At 40.0% G+C, this 20,089-nt stretch overlaps 1 protein-coding gene across 1 annotated transcript in view; it reads left to right on the top strand.

Moving 5' to 3' along the window:
- The window catches only part of LOC131467158 (alpha-1,6-mannosylglycoprotein 6-beta-N-acetylglucosaminyltransferase B-like), an 88,881-nt gene that overhangs the window by 33,397 nt on the left and 35,395 nt on the right, over window positions 1-20,089 (top strand). The window contains exons 5-8 of the mRNA XM_058640898.1: window positions 1,530-1,609; window positions 1,915-2,094; window positions 3,847-4,011; window positions 9,337-9,506. Coding sequence (XP_058496881.1) covers window positions 1,530-1,609; window positions 1,915-2,094; window positions 3,847-4,011; window positions 9,337-9,506 — 595 coding nt within the window. The remainder of the gene's footprint in view (window positions 1-1,529; window positions 1,610-1,914; window positions 2,095-3,846; window positions 4,012-9,336; window positions 9,507-20,089) is intronic.

Genomic DNA, 20,089 nt, shown 5'->3' with positions numbered 1-20,089 from the left:
GATTAGAATTTCATTCCCCTCAAGCACCGATTAGGCTTTTATCTTCTGTCTTGCAAGGACAGGAGTCATGGTTTTATCTAGTTAGTCGACCACAAATTCCAATTGTTTCTGCAGTGGTTGCTAATGTAATCATATTTTAGGCTCTCTGTGAATGTGTTTAGTCAATGGAGGGAAGCCCCAGGGAGGACTTATGTGGAAAAATGTCTCTTATTCATTAAGCAAATGGAGACAGACGGAATTTGGAGAGGGCGAATTTGTTGGTTCAGAGGGAGAGAGGGAGGGAAGGGAGGGACTCAAAATACAGTGAGAAAATGAGGCTGCATTGGTTTTTGACGATGCAGTGTCACTTTTCTGTCATGCTCGCCGTCACTGCACTCTCTTATTTTCCTCACATCAGCGGCAGAGAGGCAGTTAACGGAGTCAGTGAAACAATTAATGCAGTAGAGTGCTGCCTAACCCGAGAATGATTGTCAGTGGTGGCAGACAGGCGGTAGTTTGTCCATCCCGGGAAATAGTGTGCAATGCAGTAAAGCAGATATGGTGTAACGTTGCATAAAATTGAAACGATGCACAAATGGCATACGCTGTAAATGATCATGAAAAAGTGTAGATTGCTAAATATTATGATAATCGATCTGAGGGGCGAGCCTGCAGGTCAGACTTGTTTGCCTGCAGTCATTTTGTGATCAAAATTTGATTTATTTTCCAGGGTGGACTGGTAAATGAGCTCGTATATAATATTCTATTGGCGGATTGCTATTGGAATCAGTGGAATACATATTCACATTAAAGCTAACTGAATTACTCTAGTGACCCTGTTGACCAGGGGGTAGTAATCCCAAGAGGTCCAGGTTATACTGTATATTTAAACATGTCTAAATCAAATTTAGTGGAAGGGTCCTAATTTTATCGTCAGGTGAAAAATAAAACATGAAAACTAAATAAAGGACTTAAGATGCACATGTGAAGATAATTTTTGTGACTAAAGTGTACATTAATTACACCTAATTAAGTTCTCCTGCGCTGTCTATGTGTCTCTGCTCACCTCACACCACAAGAAGTTACTTTTGGGCTTTGCCCTTTTATTATGCCATATTTATGTTGAAATACTGCTCTGTAATCAAGTACTGTAAATGCCAGGACTGTGTCCATGCATGCTCTGTGACCCTAGTTATGATACCATGATCGGGTGAGTGTCATCCTGTGGTGATTTACAGCTCATGTAAGTGTCTGCCTGGACCTGTAGTGCTGTAAATTGCCGGAACTGCAGCGGCAGTTAAAATACAAATGCTCAGTGGCAATATTATCAATTATTTATGGTAATAGGTCTGGGTCCGGAAAGGACAGCCCACATGCTCCGGACTGCGGTCTTCCTGTTGGTGACCTAGGCTGTAGAATTAGTAAAGCAGCAGGGATTGTGGGTAATCACACAATGCAAATAATATTTATTGATTGTTCAAAAAACAAAAGATAATATAATAGGCATAATAGTTTATTATATTAAAATTTCACTCACTGTTTCTTTTCAGCAGTCAGCAGAGATGGAACATCCAGTCAATGTGAAGTTCCAAGAGACCCACGCTTTCCAGATTGTCCAGGGAAAGTAGATGTGAGTATCATTGTGTTACTTCCAGTAATTAGTTGGGATGGCTGAGTCAGCATTTCCAACTGGTGTTTTCCTGTTTTCCTTATTATTTGGGAATGCTGAGTCGACAGCAACAAAGAAAATGGTAATGAAGAAGAAAACAATAGTGGGGAAACACTCGGCTATCCCAATTGCATTATTGGTGTTGTATTACTACCTTCTTCATCTCTTTCCCCTTGTGTGAATGCCCAGTATTCAAGGGGACTAGTAGTTTAGTGAGTTAGTCATGTGTTTGTTATTGTTTTTTTGTTTTGTTTTTTCATGTACAGTGGATGCGTGCACGTTGGACATCGGACCCCTGCTACGCCTTCTATGGTGTCGACGGTTCAGACTGCTCCTTCCTCATCTATCTGAGTGAGGTGGAGTGGTTCTGCCCACCATTGGTCTGGAGGAATCATAGCAGCCCCCCCACACAACATACACAGCAGACAAAGGCTCCTAAGAGACAGGTGAGGAGACTACATACTAATATGTCTAACGTGAATATCACTAAATAGTCAAAGACTGCAAAACATTTAATTATGGACATGTGTGGTATTTGAAGGAGAGTTGCCTAAGCAGTATGGGATGTTCCAAAAAAATAAAGTACAGTTAAAAAACTGAAAAAGTGAACAGTCACAGTTATGCCGCAGAGCACCAGGCCCAATGGAGCAAGATAATTCAAGTAATCAACTTGCTACAATGCACCACTCATTTGAAAATACCTCACTCTCCACTGCTGTCTACTGTACACACTCCCCCATAATTATAGTTGTGGGGGAGTGATAAAACCAAATAAATGTCCCTGTATGGAAACAAAACAAAATACATTATGTGAAAGCATTTTACTTTGCAGAGTACTGGCAGCCTGTGACCTTGAATTGTAAGTGCTGTCCTGATGTGATGTCCTCAGTGTTGAAGGAAAAGGAAAGAAAAACTGCTTCTCAAAGTGCAAAAAGTTATTTTTTTTATAGAAATGAAATATCACCAAAACTTATATCTCAGAGTTGATTGGTGAGCACGAGACAAGCACAGAACACCTGGCCCGTATGCTCGTCCTGCCATGTACCATAGACAGCGACTTGATGAAGCAGATAGAGGGGGAGTGGCAATACTCGAGAGAGTTGTCTCTGTCATCAAGTTCTTGGAGGAGAGAGGGCTGCAGTTAGAGGACAAGACAAATTACTAGGTTGACAAGTGAAATTGCTCCTACTAGTGTGTAGCGTTACACATTTACTATGTTTTGGTGTTTTCACATTGCATTGTACATCGCAATATTTATCTTTACAAATAGTGTGGTGCTAATAGTACCTGGATATTATCCAACCATAATCCAGCACCAACAACATATATTATTTAGGCCTGTCACGATAACACATTTTGCTGGATGATAAAAATTAGACGATGAACTTTTATTTCTAAAGAATGTTTAACACTGGAACTGGAAGACATTTTAAATATCCACAATAAATTAACAAAACAACCAAAACAATAAATGCAATGGACTCTCAGTCTCTGTTAACAAAAAATGCTCTGGAATAAAAACCAATGACAACAAAAACAATAAATAAAATGGATGTAAACAAAATTGCATTCATTAACAGGCAAAACTGCCAGTGTGAGAGGGAGAGAGAGAGAGAGAGAATATCTTTATATACAGTTTGTCCTTGAATCTTACCCTTCATTTGAGACAGCAGTAAGCAGGAGGTACAGCAGAATGTCTCTGTAAATGAAGACAGATGTCGCCATCCTACCCTGTGACCCAAATTACTGAACAAGCTCCCAGTTTCTTGTGAGCGTCCAGGTCAGAGCCAAGGTTGTTTGGACAGGAGAAACAAAAACTGGACTGTTAATATCCTTAATTATAGAACACCTTGGTTGTTGCACCCTGTCGTAACTTCTCGCCACACTTGTTCTGACAGAATTGCTAGCAGTGTTGTTTTTAGGATGCAGTTTAATTTAAAAAAGCACATATTTTTGGTGACATGACAAAAGTCGCAAAGTCATTTTCCTTTTGTAAAGATACAGGTGTTTCCCTGGCTTTTAGAAAGAATAAAGAAGTGCCATCGCATACAAGAATGATATATTATCTGATGTTTTGTAAGTCTGCGGACATGCTTGTAGAGGTATCACCTGATGAACAATGAACAACACACTTTGTCTTCACCCCGTCTTTATCCCTGCTTTTGCTTTTCTGCTCCATCGCCTTCGTTTCCACTCAGGCTGCTTTCCGCACGGATCTCTCTGTACTGCTGGACCAGGTCGGGACAGGAAAAGAGTCCCTCAGTTTCATGAAGCGCCGGATCCGCCGTCTTGCACAGCAGTGGACAACGGCCGCCAACCGCCTGGATGCCAAGCTGGAGCAACGTTGGAGGGACCAGAAGAAGGTAAGATATATATGACAGGGGTTACTTAGTGGAGTCTTTTCTTCTTTTTGTTGTGATCAAGGGCAATAATGATGTTTTTTTGAGATGGCTAAATGCTGTGCATTTATGGCCTGCGGGCTGTACGTCTGACACCCCTGCATTAGAAGTATAAAATGTTCAAGATTCAAAATGATCAACAAATGTTGATGTTGGCCGATATCATTTTCTTTAAAGGTGATAGTTGTGGCAGTTTTCCACTATGCTTTCTCAGATATATCTTGAAAATCTCAGGATCTCTGATGCAATGATAATATCTTGATTAAAAAAAGAGGTTCTTATCTGTCACTGCATTTCTCTTCAGTAATTGGTTTATGTGTTATGTATTTATGTATTAATTCCAAAAATTGCGTTTTTCAAATCTATAAAATCTATGTTTCTTCTGTTATTACTGTGCTGGAATTTCAAAATATCATTTTAGTTTAGGTTACACAATTCCAGAAAAGCTTTGCCGTGTTGAGAGAGAGAGAGAGAGAGAGAGGGAGGAAGATGAATGATTGCTTTTACAACAAAATGACAAGCATGTGCCAGATGGAGCAAAATAAGAGAAGCAGGGAAATATACTATGGAATATGTATTACCGAAGGATTGATGGATGAACATAGGGGAGTCAGGAGGCACAGCTGAGATGAGTGAGCAACAAAGGATGGATGGATTGCACCACGGTGCCCGTAGACATTGGCAGTTTGTGTAAAAACTAGTTCTAAATCAAACACAGGGAATCGTGCAGTTTAAACGCTTCCTTTTTTTAAAAATGTCAATCAAAGCATTGAGTGATTAAAACTTCAGGGGTTTTGTAAACTTCTTGCAGCATATATAGCTTCCTTTTCACTACCAATTATACTCCATTTTTTCCTTAGTTAAGAAAAAAAACTACAGATGAATGAGTTCGTGTCAGATGGCAGATTGAGCACGTATTCTACTTCTTTTCTACAAAAATGTTTCTCTCTGCCTCCCTCTCTCTCTCTCTCTCTCTCTCTCTCTCTCTCTCTCTCTCTCTCTCTCCCTCTCTAAAATAAGTTAACAAGTGTGGAAATCGTCATCTGCCACTGTGATTGATTTCCCTCTTTGTTGTAGTGCACTGGGGGGATATGTAATTTCTCGATCATGGTTCTGTGGCTGCTTGAACAGCAAATATGCCTTAAAACCTACTGCTGCTATTTCAACAACAGATGTCCTGGTGTTTTTAAGAGTTAGCCTTGGCTGTCAAAAGCTGTTCATCACAATAATTAGCTGTGTGTGTGTGTGTGTGTGATCAGAGTGTATGTGCATGCTTTTATGTGCATATTAATTGGACATCACTGCAATAAAAACCAAGGGCAGAACCTCATGCATTTTATTTTAAAATTAAATCTCTGTCTGCTAGACCCAAATTTACCTTTCTTAATGAAAATATTAATCTGAACTAAAAAAAACAAAACAAGCTCAAATTTTAATTAAGTCGGCCCTCAGACAAATCTGTCCAATAGAAAGTGACTGTGGCCCAGAGCTTACCTAACCTCTCTGCCTTTGACAAATTCCCCATTTCATTCTGCTCAAGTGCAGTCTTTACTATTTCAAAGAGGCTCTGTTGATTCACTGGAGTTTCCTTGTTTTCTTTCTGTAAAACTCTTGCTCGTGTCTTTTACAATAGTCTTTCATTTCCTTCTCTTGTTTTTATGATTTTCTGTATGTCTCCTTTTATGATTTCAAATTGCAAATGTCCACTTCGGTGGACAATACTGTTCTATTCTATTCTATTCTATTGTAGTAATACTGTATTATATGCTATTATAGGTGCAAATCTTGACAGTTAAATGTAAAATAAATTACACATAAAAATTATGAGCTTACATGCTGCATTCAAATTTTGCCATTGGCTACTTTAGTCCCTCTCTGTTGTCTAATCAGTACGAGGTTCATTGTCCCAGACTCAAAGCAGCACCTCATAAGACAGCTGCAACTAGTTGTCAGATTTCAGGCCACGCCTGGTCTAGTTGCACTTTAATTGGAGATCAAAACGAGCATGAGATGGAAAGTCATAACAAAAGCAAGACAATTCGTTTCAACTGTCAGCAGCAGAATCAAGGACAGGTAACGAATGGGTAGGTGTGCACGAGACTGACAAAAGAAACATCATACATTTCATTCAGCGGGTAGCAAATTTCATTCTCTGAGCAGCGCACTGATAAGGACACTTTACCTCAGGGTACATGTTGTGTTGTGTCGTAAAAACACAAAATATACTGAATGAGGTAAAGCTTATAGTGCAGACTTCAGAAATAAATATTGTATAAATAATATTTAAATATTATGTATAAATATAATATTTAGACAATGAGACACATTTAATCAATTTGTGGCGTATTGGGAATATTTTAAGAGACAGTAGTGCAGAAACGCATGTTTATTATGTATTATCTTTACTGTCTTTGCTGCTGCATCTTATCGTAAGTGTCTCAGCAGTCGTCTGTGTTCGTCTGTGCCTGCACAGTACACACTGAGCATTTACATTTAGTGTATCTGTCAGCATATGAGTGTTCATTGACCGCTGACTGATGAAGTCCACACAGAGGAAGAGACTAATGGGACATTGAAAGGAGGAAAATGACAGAATGAGTATGTGACGAGGGTTTGGTAAGGAAAAAGTAGAAGAGACAAGGAAAGAGGAGGGGAAGGAAGCATGGAGGAATATGACGATAAGTGAAGAAGGAAAGACGTGAGGAGAAATGAAGAAGAGAAAGCAGCCTGTAGAGGAGGAAAGGAAAGAAGGTTAAATTGAGGGTAGGCTTGGGTTGCCACCCATGGACTTTTTTTTTTTTTATCAGACAGCTGCGACCTTCAGAAGGGCCACAGTGCATGACTGAACAGGGTCAAACTTTCCAATGATTTTTTTGTTTGAGTCATACTCTTATTATAGCCCATAAACCATTTCTCCCATCAGCACATGAACGACATAAATAAACAGATTTAAACAGCTTACTCCAGTTAAATAATCAACAAGCCACATTCAGAATGAAGAGGATGTTGTGAAAGGACCTCGCTTTGCTGTTTAAAAGTTTCATGAAAAGGACTATACATGAACACATAAGCAGGCAGATGGGGTGCAAAGGTGAGCAAGAGCTTTGAGCACAATTATGTATATACCTCTCTGTCTGTCTCAGTGGGTTTGGCAGGTTTTTGTGCTCAGTCCCCAAGGGATATTAACTGTAGAGAGCAGCTTAAGATCCTGTTGAGAATCCCTTGAGCGCACGGCGAGAGTGTGGGCATCCATGCTGAACACACACAAACACGACTCTGACTGGAGCTCATAGATGGAAGTCAGCGTGGAGAAAATCAAACACAAATTAACAATATTCCACAGCATCTATACAAGTCCACGACATAAAGAGCCTCCTCCGTTGCCTGTGATGGGTTTTCCTGCGAGAGGAAGCTGGCTGTGATACAGAGGTTCATGAGTGAAGTGCAGCTTCAGCTTCAGAGTCGCTCCCTCTGTTGCTAACTTCCCATTATGTGGCTTTTCCAGCCGTTCATTTCCAAGTGAGACCATGAGCAAATATGCGAGATTGAGTTGGCGGCAAGTGTGTGTACTGGTGATCTGCAGGGGAGAAACAGTGCCAACCACCCACACTAGTTTGTCTCCCCTCTTTACTCAAGCTATTGATTCCTACTCTGTGATATAAAGGTTGCTTCTCTCGAGTTGTTCTGAAATGTTTAATTGAACGCCACTCTTTCTTCACCTACAACAGAATTGACTTCAGCAAATGGAGATTAACACGCTCTATTAGAGAGATAGTGAAACCCCCTCAGCAGCTCAGATTATCTGCACAAATTGCTTTTGAGCAGATAAACCTCTTTCCCGATTAACTTTGCATTTGTGGACGCCTGTGTATAGAATCCACTTCACAGTTATTCAGCTCCTTCTGTTTACATTACAGTGCCATTGAAAATATTTGTGACGCAACCTCACTGCCTCCACTAAGTCAAGAAAGTAAATAGTATTGGTTCCATAAATTGTCACTCATCATCTGCCACCTGATCTGTAATTACATTCCACATCTTTTTTTATGTAGCAGAAGTTAATAGTGCAGGCTTATTAGATCAGGGGGTTTTCATGCCAGCTGGAGTCTCACTGGAGCTTGACACTGCAACATTTTACACATTTTTGTACCATATTAACTGTGCATCATCAATATAATGACCCGCCTAAGGCTGTAACAACAACCTCTTAAAACAGTATGTACAAATTTAACTGTACGACTTGTTCAGAGGTTTGCTGCTGTTTTCCTTTTCCATAATCACGGTTATACTGTATGATGGCAGAGTAGCATTGGCTCCTACAATAACGTAGCACATAGTGAGGAAAATGTAATATGATGGGAGGAGGCAGAGCGTAATAAGGGAGAGCTTTGCCGCATGCTTGCATACTTGCTATTTGAAATGTTTCATCATTACCGCCACAGCTGTGCATATAGTCACAGGACGTGCATACACGTTGCAAAGCATCAAAACTTTCAGTCCATTCTGTCCAATATTGACCCTGAGCTCATTAGACATGTTGCATGGGGAAAGGTGTTTGCTCCATTTGCCAGCAAGGACAGCGGGGGGTGTTCATGCTGTGTTAGCTCATCAGGATTACTCAGCAGAGCAGCATTTGGACATGACTGTGCCTAATCCGGTGTGAAAAGCAACTTGTTGCAAATTCTTCGGTGGGTTTGCGCTAATTATGCAGTCGTGAGTTGCACATGCAACGTAAACTGGGATAATTCCTTCACATATGATGGAGGATGTTTTTCAACTAAGGCGATTTCCCCAATGAATTCTCAGAAATTGCTTCGAGTAGTAGTCCATAATGACGGGATTCCTACATGCACGGTTTTGCATTGGGACACGATGGGATACGTCATTGAGGATTTCAAAGAATTCGTTTTCAGTTTTTTTTTTTAATATATATAATTTCTTTTCGGAAGAGACTGAAATTGCAATGATTTAAATCCGCAAACTCATTAAAACAGTTTGAACTGCTGGGGATTAACTTTCAAGGAGCTTAACTTAAGTCAGAACACACACATGCCGGATATAAAGAGTATAATGTGAATCTGGTTAAATTATTATACTCTGCTCTATAAAAACACATTATGACTGTCAACTTGGTATGTTGTCTGTAAAGTATTTAACATTTATATCTAGATTAATAATGAATAATTCTGTACACACTGAGAAATGACTGTATCGGCCTATATTATCTAGTAAAGTCGATTCAGCTTCAACCCTCTGCCACAATACAATATTTCTCTGTCTTTTTTGTAGATCTTGATCCATGTAGGCTTCCTGACTGAGGAGTCTGGAGATGTTTTCAGTCCCAAGGTGCTGAAGGGAGGTCCACTGGGAGAGATGGTGCAGTGGGCTGACATCCTCACAGCTCTCCATGTTCTGGGACATAACCTGAAGATCTCCATGTCTGTCAAGGAGCTGCAGGGGTGAGTAGTTACTATTCACCAATTATTTACCAAACCAATGCTGGCTTGACATATTTTTCTGTGTGATTTGAGAGATAAGAACCGTCTTTTCTAATGAATCAAATCAACCCTGTGGTTGTCCCCCCCCCCCCCCCCCCCCAAAATGTTGCCTTGTAGCGAACTATTTCTCTTATGGCTCCAAAAACCAGGGCTACAGGCAGTGTGTAAATATCAGCGGTTCAAATTGTTAATGATTGAACAGTTAATGCTGAAAACATTTCTCCACTTGAGCAATTCCACTGTGTCCGTGTAGGAATTACTCAGCAAACCGGCTTGCTTTGAAAAAAAGAATGTTTTATTGATTGACAGGGTTAAGGTTATAACAATATGGTAAATGAAACCCAAAGTTTGACACCTGTCCATTAGTGTCATGCAGTTAAACACAGGACACACAGTGTCTGCCGCAGTATAACCCTTGATGACAGCTGTGACAAAAAACCAATGACCTTTCGCAATCCTCCCCATTATCACTGTGCTCTTTCACCGCCACATATTATAATTCAGAATGTGTAAGCGAGCGTTGTGCTCTAATTACACCCAATTTCCACTTAACCCAAGGATTAGGCATGAGAGCCCCGAGGTCCTGTTGATATATTTGTCGCTGTATTGATCCAATATTGATGCACGCAGCAGCTTCCTGTCAGTGTGACTGCACTTGTCTTTTTATCCCCTGCATCAGCACCCTCACATGTTTCTGCTGACGGATACAGCTGTAGAGCCAAAACACACACACACACACACACACACCCATAGACGGAGGATGGATGGCAATATATCTCGTTGGGAGAGACCCCTCAGTCTTGTCCTGTCCACGCTTTACAATATCTTCTTTGTGGCCAACACTGAATAAATCACTGAAGATGAATGACTTATGTTGAACAGCTGAGTGTGAGGAGACTTCATTCATATTCACCGATTCATACTTTGGAGGGGCAACATCTTTGATTGTGCCAATAGTCTTTGTCTTTCTGCCAACACTCATCACTGCCATGACGGTGGCATAGCACATTGATCAATATAACGATGTCTGCAGAGACCCCTCTACGGTACTCTGCATTTTACACCGAGCATTGCCTGCGACAACTCCCACAAATCACAGAAGAATTGTGTTGAATCCCAGGCTGTCGCATTTTGTAGACGTATAACAAATCTGCAGGGACCAGAAGAGAGTGGGGAAAATATAGAATAATCTTGTACTTAAAGAATGAGTTTAGAGATGGCAGGGACTTGCGCTAAAGCCGAGTTCTGCTGTCAGATTTGAAATGGGTTGCAGGATCGTTTTTACTGCGCACCTGTCACTGTAGTGTCTTGGGACCCACATTTCTAAACTGATATTTCTCACAACCCCGAACATAATCTCGTGCATCAACATGAAGAAATAATTTGCCCCTTTTTGGCCCACATGAAATGACTTTGAGTGGGAAAATATCTCACAGCTTTGGATTACTCGGGAAAACAGTTTAATGTTTCTTCAGACTGCATTTGGAACATAAAAAAAAAATACTCGTGTGAGAAATTGCACATCAAATGTGGCTCCTGATATCAATCCTTCCACATGGTTTGCTTTGCAAGATTGGAAAAAAAAAGAAACCTTATAGAGTGTGTTCTTATCATTCCCAGTTGACACAGTCATCTGTTTTGGCTGCTGCCTTCAGTAACACAAATAACAGAGTTTATAATGCTGTCTGGTTCACACATATTCACCACATCTTTTTATGCTGGCTTATACTATGTTCTCCCCAAATCTGTGAAATGTTTTATCGATTCTTTGGCTCACGTTCATGTTCAGAAAGTCTTCCAGTAACAATATAGCTTTCATACGTTCCACACCTTTTACTCACATATTGACTTTGTGTGCAGTCGTCAACACCATTCATCAGAAAATGGACAGGATAAATGATAGTAATATTTGCAATAATAGTAGTTATACAACGTCACTGAGGTTTCAAACTTTAAGGCAACTCTTGACAACATTTAAATTATAATCAGCAATTATGGGGCAAAAAAAAACAATGATTCTAGTGTAAAGAGCAGTGTCCGTGAAGCCTGTCAGCAATTACAGTTTAAGATATTCTTCAAATGCAAATCAACAAACATGTCTTGTGTTGATCGCATGTGGCTGGTGATTCGTAGACTTGTTCTCTACCTACGTTCTCTCATGGAGAGGATATGGTCAGTTGTCTGTAGACATAGTGTTCTTCCCTCTCCCAAAAACGTGTAGAGAGATATCGGAGCACTTTTGAAAGTGTTTTGCCCCAAAGACAGACAGGTGGACAAATGGACAAAACCGAGTAGCTTTGCTTTCCTTTGGGCCACACTGACCAGCATTAGAACAAAACTGGACAAGAAGTGCCTCAGGTCTATCCACCTCCACAACTGCACAAAGGTGTCTTTACAAGTGTGTGTGTGTGTGCGCTCATAGAATGTGATACACATTTTTTGGCCATGACTGAGATTTGTTATTGGCTGAGGGGGTTGCAGAGGATAGTTGTAATTGGCCACTGAGGGGCTGATTCAGATTGTGATGATTGTGTTGTGCTATACAGTATAACATTCAGCTTGGTTTGTGTTTTCCAGTGAATGCTGCGGTCAGGTGGCAGGACATTATTCACCAGAAATGCATAAACACAGCACAAAAAGACTCACTAATGTACTGTGGTCCGTAGACATTGGCGGAAGGTGAAAATAGAGTTTATCGGCAAAAACAGTAACTCGGGATGACACACGGAGACATTCTTTTTATTCTCCCCCTTTTCTGTGACAGTGTAAACATATCACACTATCACGGGTACCACTGTGCAGGTGAGCATGTGCGCCTGTAGGGAAGAAAGAGGAGTAAAGTGCTGATTTGGCATTTGTGGAGTTGGTGCAGGAGTCTTGTTATTCAAATATGCAAATGTTGGTTCTGTGCAGTGGATTTTTTTAAAGGCTCATCTCTTTTTTTTAAATTTTGGACTCAACTTCTCATGCACCATTTATTTGCACACAGACACCTGCACAAAAACACAAGTTATTTCCATACAGATGTTTTGCATCGTGGCCATCTGCTGAGTGCGCACTTTTCACATTGTGGGCTAACTGAGCAAGTGAGCCTGACAACCTGAATTTTGTGCCAAATTCATTGTCAAGGATGTAGTAGTGTTAGAGGGAGTAAAGAGTGCTGCAACAGTGATCGTGAAGTTGGATGGTCAGAACCCTGGTATTACACATAAACTCTACATATAGTATATCTTAATATTGAATTTTGTACTATGGGGATTCATAACATCAACATCAACATTAAACATTTGCCTGAGGAGTTAATGTCACAATCACTACTTTTTAAATAGCACATCATGTCACGATTGTGAATTATGCTCTCATTTAGAGGTGTCCAGTCCAGGTCACTACTGGACTGGACACCTGCAACCAGTCCAGTAGTGACCTGGTTGCAGGTGACATCTGTGGATTTCTGGTTGCAAAAACTGTCATGGCAGCAGTGCAAAATCTCTTCAAAATGGGAGTTTGCTCTGCAACTGGAAGACTACATCCATTTTTATATAAGGTGATTACATTAGCAGCAAGCACACAGCAGACATTCTCCCTGGGTGTAAGATTCAACAGATCAGTGACACAGCTGCAACACACTGCACACACGTACAGTGCTATGAAAAAGTATTTGCCCCCTTCCTGTTTGTCACACTTGAATGTTTCAGATTATCAAACAAATTTAAATATACGACAAAGATAACCCAAGTAATGAAAAAAGTAATTGGCAAACATGGTAGTGTTAGTGTGATGGTCTGGGGGCTGCTTTGCTGCTTCAGGAATTGGACGACTTGCTGTAATTGATGGAACCACAAATTCTGCTCTCCACCAAAAAATCCTGAAGGATGCAGCCATCAGTTTGTCACCTCAAGCTGAAGTACACTTGGGTTCTGCAGCAATTCAATTCAATTCAATTCAATTCAATTGTATTTGTATAGCGCTACATCATAACATACATTATCTCAAGGCACTGTACATTGACAACATCAAGGAGAGCAGAGAACCCCAACAGTTCACACAATGAGCAAGTACTAGTCAGTCAAGCAGCAGCAGAGGTGCAGTTCTCCAGCAGTACAATGATCCTAGTTATGGTTAACCAATTGCTTAATTGCCGTTGTTGCGGCTAACAGTGGCACAACCAGTTATTAGGTTTTGGGGGCATTTACTTTTTCCACATAGGGTTATGTAGGTTTGGATATTTTTTGTTGTCGTTTGATGTTGTTTTTGTTGTTTGTTGTTTGATAATCTGAAACATTTAAGTGTGACAAATGTGCAAAGAGATAAGAAATCAGGAAAGGGGCAAATACTTTTTCACAGCACTGTACGTCTATTATCCCAAGAATAAAAGGTGACCATTGTTTATAGCTAAAAGTGGACATTGCCTTATGACGTGTTTTCTATTGGTCGTTAGCTTTTTCATTTTGCTTTTCACACATCGCCTACCTTAACTGCACCATAATGCCACATTTACAGTGTTTGGTCTATTTTATTAAGTCTAGCCTACACTGTTTGATGCGTATCTGAACCCATGCTCTTAGTGTTTTCTTTACAGAGCGCCACACACTTCACAGAAAAGCAGCAAACACACACTTGTGTGTGTTATTGGCTGTACAAGACACAAGCCTTTGTTATTTTTAGTATTGTGCCATATTCTTTCTTCTCTTATCTTTCCACATTTATTCATCTCAATTTTATTTGTATAGCACCAAATCATAACATGCATTATCTCAAGGCGCTGTACATAGTAAGGCAGACACCTTTGCAATGTTATAGCGAGAAGAGAAAGCCAACCGTTCACACAATGAACAAGAAAAAAAAAAACGCTGACAGAACCAGACTCAAACATGTGCGGCCATCTGCCTCGACCAGTTGGGGTGAAAGGACAAATGGGGGGCGTTGGTGATAATAATAGGGACAGGGTCAGATACAGTATATAGGCTTGAGGTAACATTTGGCTTCATTGGCATTCCAAATCAGTTGGGTTGACTAAAGCAGCACTGTTGAGGAGCTGACAATTCTTGGGCTGACTATAGAGGAACTTGAGTGTCCCACGTGACCATCAAGTGCCCGTCTGATGTGACATCAAGGGCTACTTAAAGAAACCAACTGGGCTGTCAAAGTGAATCTTGGAACAATCCCAAGTGTCACTGCAGTGAAAATGTTTCCCTCCTCTGGTCCTAAAATGTAGCTTTTACACAGAGAGCATTGCCGTCTGAACGCAAACACAGCATGTTAGTTTCAAGCATGAGCTCACAGATTTCAAGGCAAATAAATGGAAATTTGAAAAGCAAGTTCAAAAACTGCACATGCATCAGCATACTCTGAATGTCTAAAATAAATACGATATTTCGCTATACTTTTAGTCGTAGAATATGCAAACGCACTACATACAAATGTTTTGCAGTGGGATCACACCAGATATGAGGTCCGTCAACGTTTTGATCATGAATATTCTAATAGATATAACAAAATTGTTACATAAGCACCGCTTTTTTCTATTTCACTGTACTGGAGACATGTATTGGCGATTACTCTGTGTCTCTGCAACTTCAACCTTAACTATACCAGATACTAATTTCCATGGCAACTGAGATATCACCTTCAGTTGGGATAAGTGTGAAACACTGACAACTCAAGTTATGGCAGTAACAGTTAATAGTTATAATAATTGTTAGTTTATTTTGATTGTTGTATGTTTTATGCCAATTTAAAAAAGAATATTGTATACAATCATGTCAGAATTTCTGTCAGAAAAATTGCAATTAGATATTTTCCCCGAATGATTCAGCCCAACCTCAGATTTGAGGGGAGTTAAGAGATTAAATCAAAACAGAGCAAATCCAGGCGTAGGGCTGACAGTTTAGCCCTACAAGTTTAGGGTGAGGGGCGTGGCCTCTTCTGCTCTTCTTGAGAATACAGTAAGTCTCATCTGCTTTTTTGTGTAGGCCATGCACAGTTCAGTGAAATAGATGGGGAAAGTGAGCTGTTACCAACGTTTCAATGTCTATATTTAGAGCATACAGTATGCTACAAACACAAAACTTCCAAAACCACCACAGTGGTATTGCTCATCGCTTATTCTTCCCTTCTGCCTTTGTCAGTCGCACAGCTGAACTATTCACTTAATAAGCAAATCTCAAAGAGCATTAATGAGGTTTTCCCAGAGTGAAATTTCCTGGTTGTTAAAAGCTCTTTTTGAGAATCATCTGCAGTGTTGAGCTGTGAACAGGGTTTTGTGTTGTTGCGTCACGATTTTAGCTTCACTGTTGACAATGTTGTTGACCATTAACGGTGTATTAAAATACTGTCTGTAAATGTTAAAAGCCTCTAATGCCTTTCGTGTTAAAGCAGGGCTGGCAAATGGTCAGTAGCCAGATCGGTAGCGCTGTGGGCTTTATCTATACAGTAGTAAGAGAAGCACTCTGTATTCTCTTGAGAATCCCTGTGTTACAGCAGCAGCAGCAGCAGCAGCGTCCTATCAACGAACTTCAGCTAGTTTGCATCATAAGCTCATTGCTTTAAGTCTTCGGTGCAGAGATGGCTTGCATAACCCTAGAGATTAATGCAAAAAGAGCTATCGACTGAGGTTCTATAACGCCACATAAAATTGGATGGTGTCCAGATAGCACACATATTTTACTCTGTATTTTGCTCTCTGGTTCGTGGTGCTCTACTTTGACCATTGTTGTGTTTTAGTTTCCTGTGTCACTTCACCTTCTTTTAAGTGTTTTACTTATCCAACAGTGTCCTCTAAGTACTTTTAGCTGACGTTGCATCTCAGTTTTCATCGCTTTCTTAACCTCACTGGAGTAGATGTGCTCTGACCTCGTATAATGAATGGATGATCAAGACATTGTAGGTACAACGTTTTCAACAGAACAAACATGTTTTCTCTCAAAAACTCCACTGATTTGGTCATTTGTAAGGTTTTAGATTGTTTTGTTGAATGGCATAGAGTTTACTCAGCAGTCCTTGCATAACTAATTGAGTGTTAAACAGCAAAGCGGGACTCTAAATGGATGATCCTTCTTTTCCTGTATTCATGCTCATTGTTACTCATCACATCTTATCGGTTCCTGACTCACCACAAAAAGTCTCACTTCATCTGTTTCGTGGTGCCTCATAAATCCTCCCTTTTGTCCTCCCTGTCTTTTACTCTCATTGTTTCCCTATGTCTCTTCTCCAGCCATCACTGGCACATTAACCCCACACTCTCACCTAGCACCATCACTGAAGTAAAACCTGCAGAGAGACTGGAGTCAGTGACCTCACATCACCTCCCCCTGGCTCTGGTAGGCTGGCTACAAGCCACCTTATCCTTATTATTTTTAGGCTAAGCAGACAGGAGCACACACATGCACACAAATCCTCTTTAAAACTCCAATCATGACTCCCTTGCCTCTCCGACGCAATTAGACTGCTCTTGCTTTCCTGACATTGCTGATTTCCCTTATATTTTTTTTTCCCTCAACTTACTGTATATCATTTTCTGTTTTTTGTTTTCTTTCTGACTTTATTTTAGCAACGATGCAGATTTTGGGTGGAAACATTTCGCGGAGCAGCTGAAACATTATGCATATGGTTGTCAATGTGGGGTAGAAGTGTGTTCTTTTAAAAAATCTCAAACATTTCATTTGAGAAAACATGCTGAGGTGTGTGAAACTGCTCCCTCTTTAAGGGGAAACTGTAGCACATTAACATCAGCTGTGGTAGATGTTCTGCGTGCGAGTGTCGGTATGTGTCTTTGTTAAAAATTAGAGCACGTCATTGAGTGGTTTGCTAAGTCTGCATCATTTTCTCAACTTAAAGTGTCTGATTTGGCCAAAACAAACTCTCCCCCTCTTTTGTCTCTTACCTTTGTTTCTATCTGTCCCTTGTTCTGTCTCTTAATTTCATTCTTTTCTCCTCCTATAGTCTGTTTCCCTCGAAGCTGGAAATCCATGTTCTTTTTGGAAACTTTCCAGTTTTTTTTACAGTATTTCATCACCCCTACACTTACTTCTAAATCCTTTACACACATACACACGAGAGAGTGCACACCTTGTAATGACTTCTCGTCTCCCTTGTCTCAGATTGGAAGCAGTGAGTAGGGAAAAAAGAGTTGTGGCCCTTGGGTGACTCAGTCTTTTGTTACTAGTGTTGCTTTGACACATGTCTTCTGCATTACCCCTAATTGGTCTGTATGACACTATTGTGTCTCAGAAATACAAATAGGACAAGCTGTAGCCTATGCCCCTTCAGTATTCACTATTCTGTCTGTTCTGTTCATCTTTGCATGCCTGCATTAATAATAAAAAAAAGCAATAACACGCTTTGTATTTCTTTTTAATCTTTCTTCATTTTTACTGCCTATAGCAGGGGAATATCTAGGTGGATAACTAATGACGGTACAGCTAAAGTCTGTCATTTGTTTTAATTTGTTTCAAAGTAGAAGTCGCAAAGGGGTGGACAAATTTCCAGAATCTCTCCATGGGAAACACATTTTAATTTCAGTGTTGATGTTTTTTTTGTTTGTTTTTTTTAAATATAATTAAATAAGATTTGTCCAGGTCAGTTCTAACTGACTTTAGCCATTATTACTTGTCACTTCAAACTGAAACAGAGGCGGTTTTTGGAATTCCAACACAGAGTTATACAACCCCACAGTGTACTGACACCAGTCATCGCTAACTGTTAATAGGTCTTTGTTATAATCCACATAGTCCACTGATATTAAATTGTAGATCACAGGTTTTACCAGTTACATTAATGGATGTACATAGCCTTATACAAGTGGTATAAGTAACACCTGTTTAACTAATATTTAATTTTATTTTATGTCATAATAGTTGCTGTGCACTTATAAAGTTATTATTGTAATGGTAGTTTGATAGCTATGATACAGCCTGCTAGAGTAGTGTCAAACCCAATCTGCAAGTAGCCGGGGAAGACCAAGAATGATACAACGATCTAATAATCAACACCCGATTTATTTGACTGAAGCCTGCGATGTTGAGGGTAGATTTAAAGGTCCATCTGGGAGGGTTTATTGACAGAGATAGAATATACTACCCATTAATATGTTTGTATAGGTGTATCATCTATTTATAATAAAGATGTCTTAGTTTTCAAAGAATACGCCTTTTAGAGGCTGCCATCTTGTGCTGCCATGTTCCTCGAGCAGCCCGAACAGATAAACCAGCCAGAGCATGAGCTTCATGTTTTGAATTGGCAGCTTACGATGCAAATAAAGACAAACAACACCCCTTCTAAAATATGAGAAGGGGCGTATAGTATTTTTTTATGACAGGTTTTGAGGGGTGAGTGGACAAGTCATCCATTTGTTAAAGTCGGCAATCTCTAGAAGTCACTTATTGTTGAACAGTGATGGAAAGGGAAAACAATCAGATTTTAATTCATCATTATGAGCAATGCATTTTATTCTCCTGTGCTGAGCTCATAAAACTGAGAGCATAATTAAGAGAGTAATTTGATATGCGATTCCGTTGTCAGTTTATCTGTATATTTTTCTGCTTTTTATTCTCTGAAATTGACATGCCTGAAAAATCTATTACGTGATTTCAATAGGATAGTGAATGTGATCAAATAAAAATAGATAATAGTCTACGTGTCAGGGTAGAAATGTGTCTCTTTATAATTATGTCCAATCAAATCGCCGTCTGGTTTATACAAGCACAACTACAGTATGATGGACAGAGAGAGAGAGAGAGAGAGAGAGAGGTAGTTTTCATCTCGGTCCGCCTTCTTTTGACTGTGTAGAGAAATAAGGGAGGTCATCATCTGCCAACTGCAGGCTCCAAACAGTTGCCTTCGGGCATACAAAGAAAGAGAAAAATATATAGGTTGACAGACAGGTTCACAAAGGAGATGTGTCACAAATGAAGTGTGTGTGTGTGGGTGTTTCCTCATCCCACATCTATGTTCTTAGGGCTTTTCAATCTCCTCTTACTGGGGATTGCAAGCAGAGGAGGGGAGTTCTTGCTCTGAATAGGCTTAAGGCCTGGGGACACATGGAGCCCAAGCTCCAGTAAAACCGACACGATCAACCATTCATCATCCTCCTTTCCTTCACAGAGTTTTATTTCTCAGAAGAAGTCGCCTAAGGCAGCCAGAACATGGAATAAGGCAAAGGAGAAGAGAAGTTGCAAAAAATGTAATATCACGTTGTAACTCATCTGCCCGTACACACTTGTAATGTCCAGTGTAGACACCGATCATAACTCACCCTAAAGTCTGTCTGACCCGTTACAGCCCTGTTTCTCTCACTAAACTAAGCTCTACTGTGCAGACAATAATGAAATCATCATCATGTCAGATGTACTGTACAAGTGAAAGTTTTGCTTTTCAGCTATATTGTTAAATTCTTTTGAAAATGTTACTACATATGTTTTTTTCTCTTTGGACTCAGTGTGTTAAAATGTGTAATATCGATTTGAAATACGATAATTGAGGCACCAGGGCAAATATCGATATTTTAATTAACAAATCAAGGTGCTCTAAAGTAAAGTCCATGCCGG

This window comes from Solea solea, chromosome 10, assembly GCF_958295425.1.
Source record: "Solea solea chromosome 10, fSolSol10.1, whole genome shotgun sequence".
Classification (NCBI taxonomy): Eukaryota; Metazoa; Chordata; class Actinopteri; order Pleuronectiformes; family Soleidae; genus Solea; species Solea solea.
This window is presented reverse-complemented; position numbering and strand designations above follow the sequence as displayed.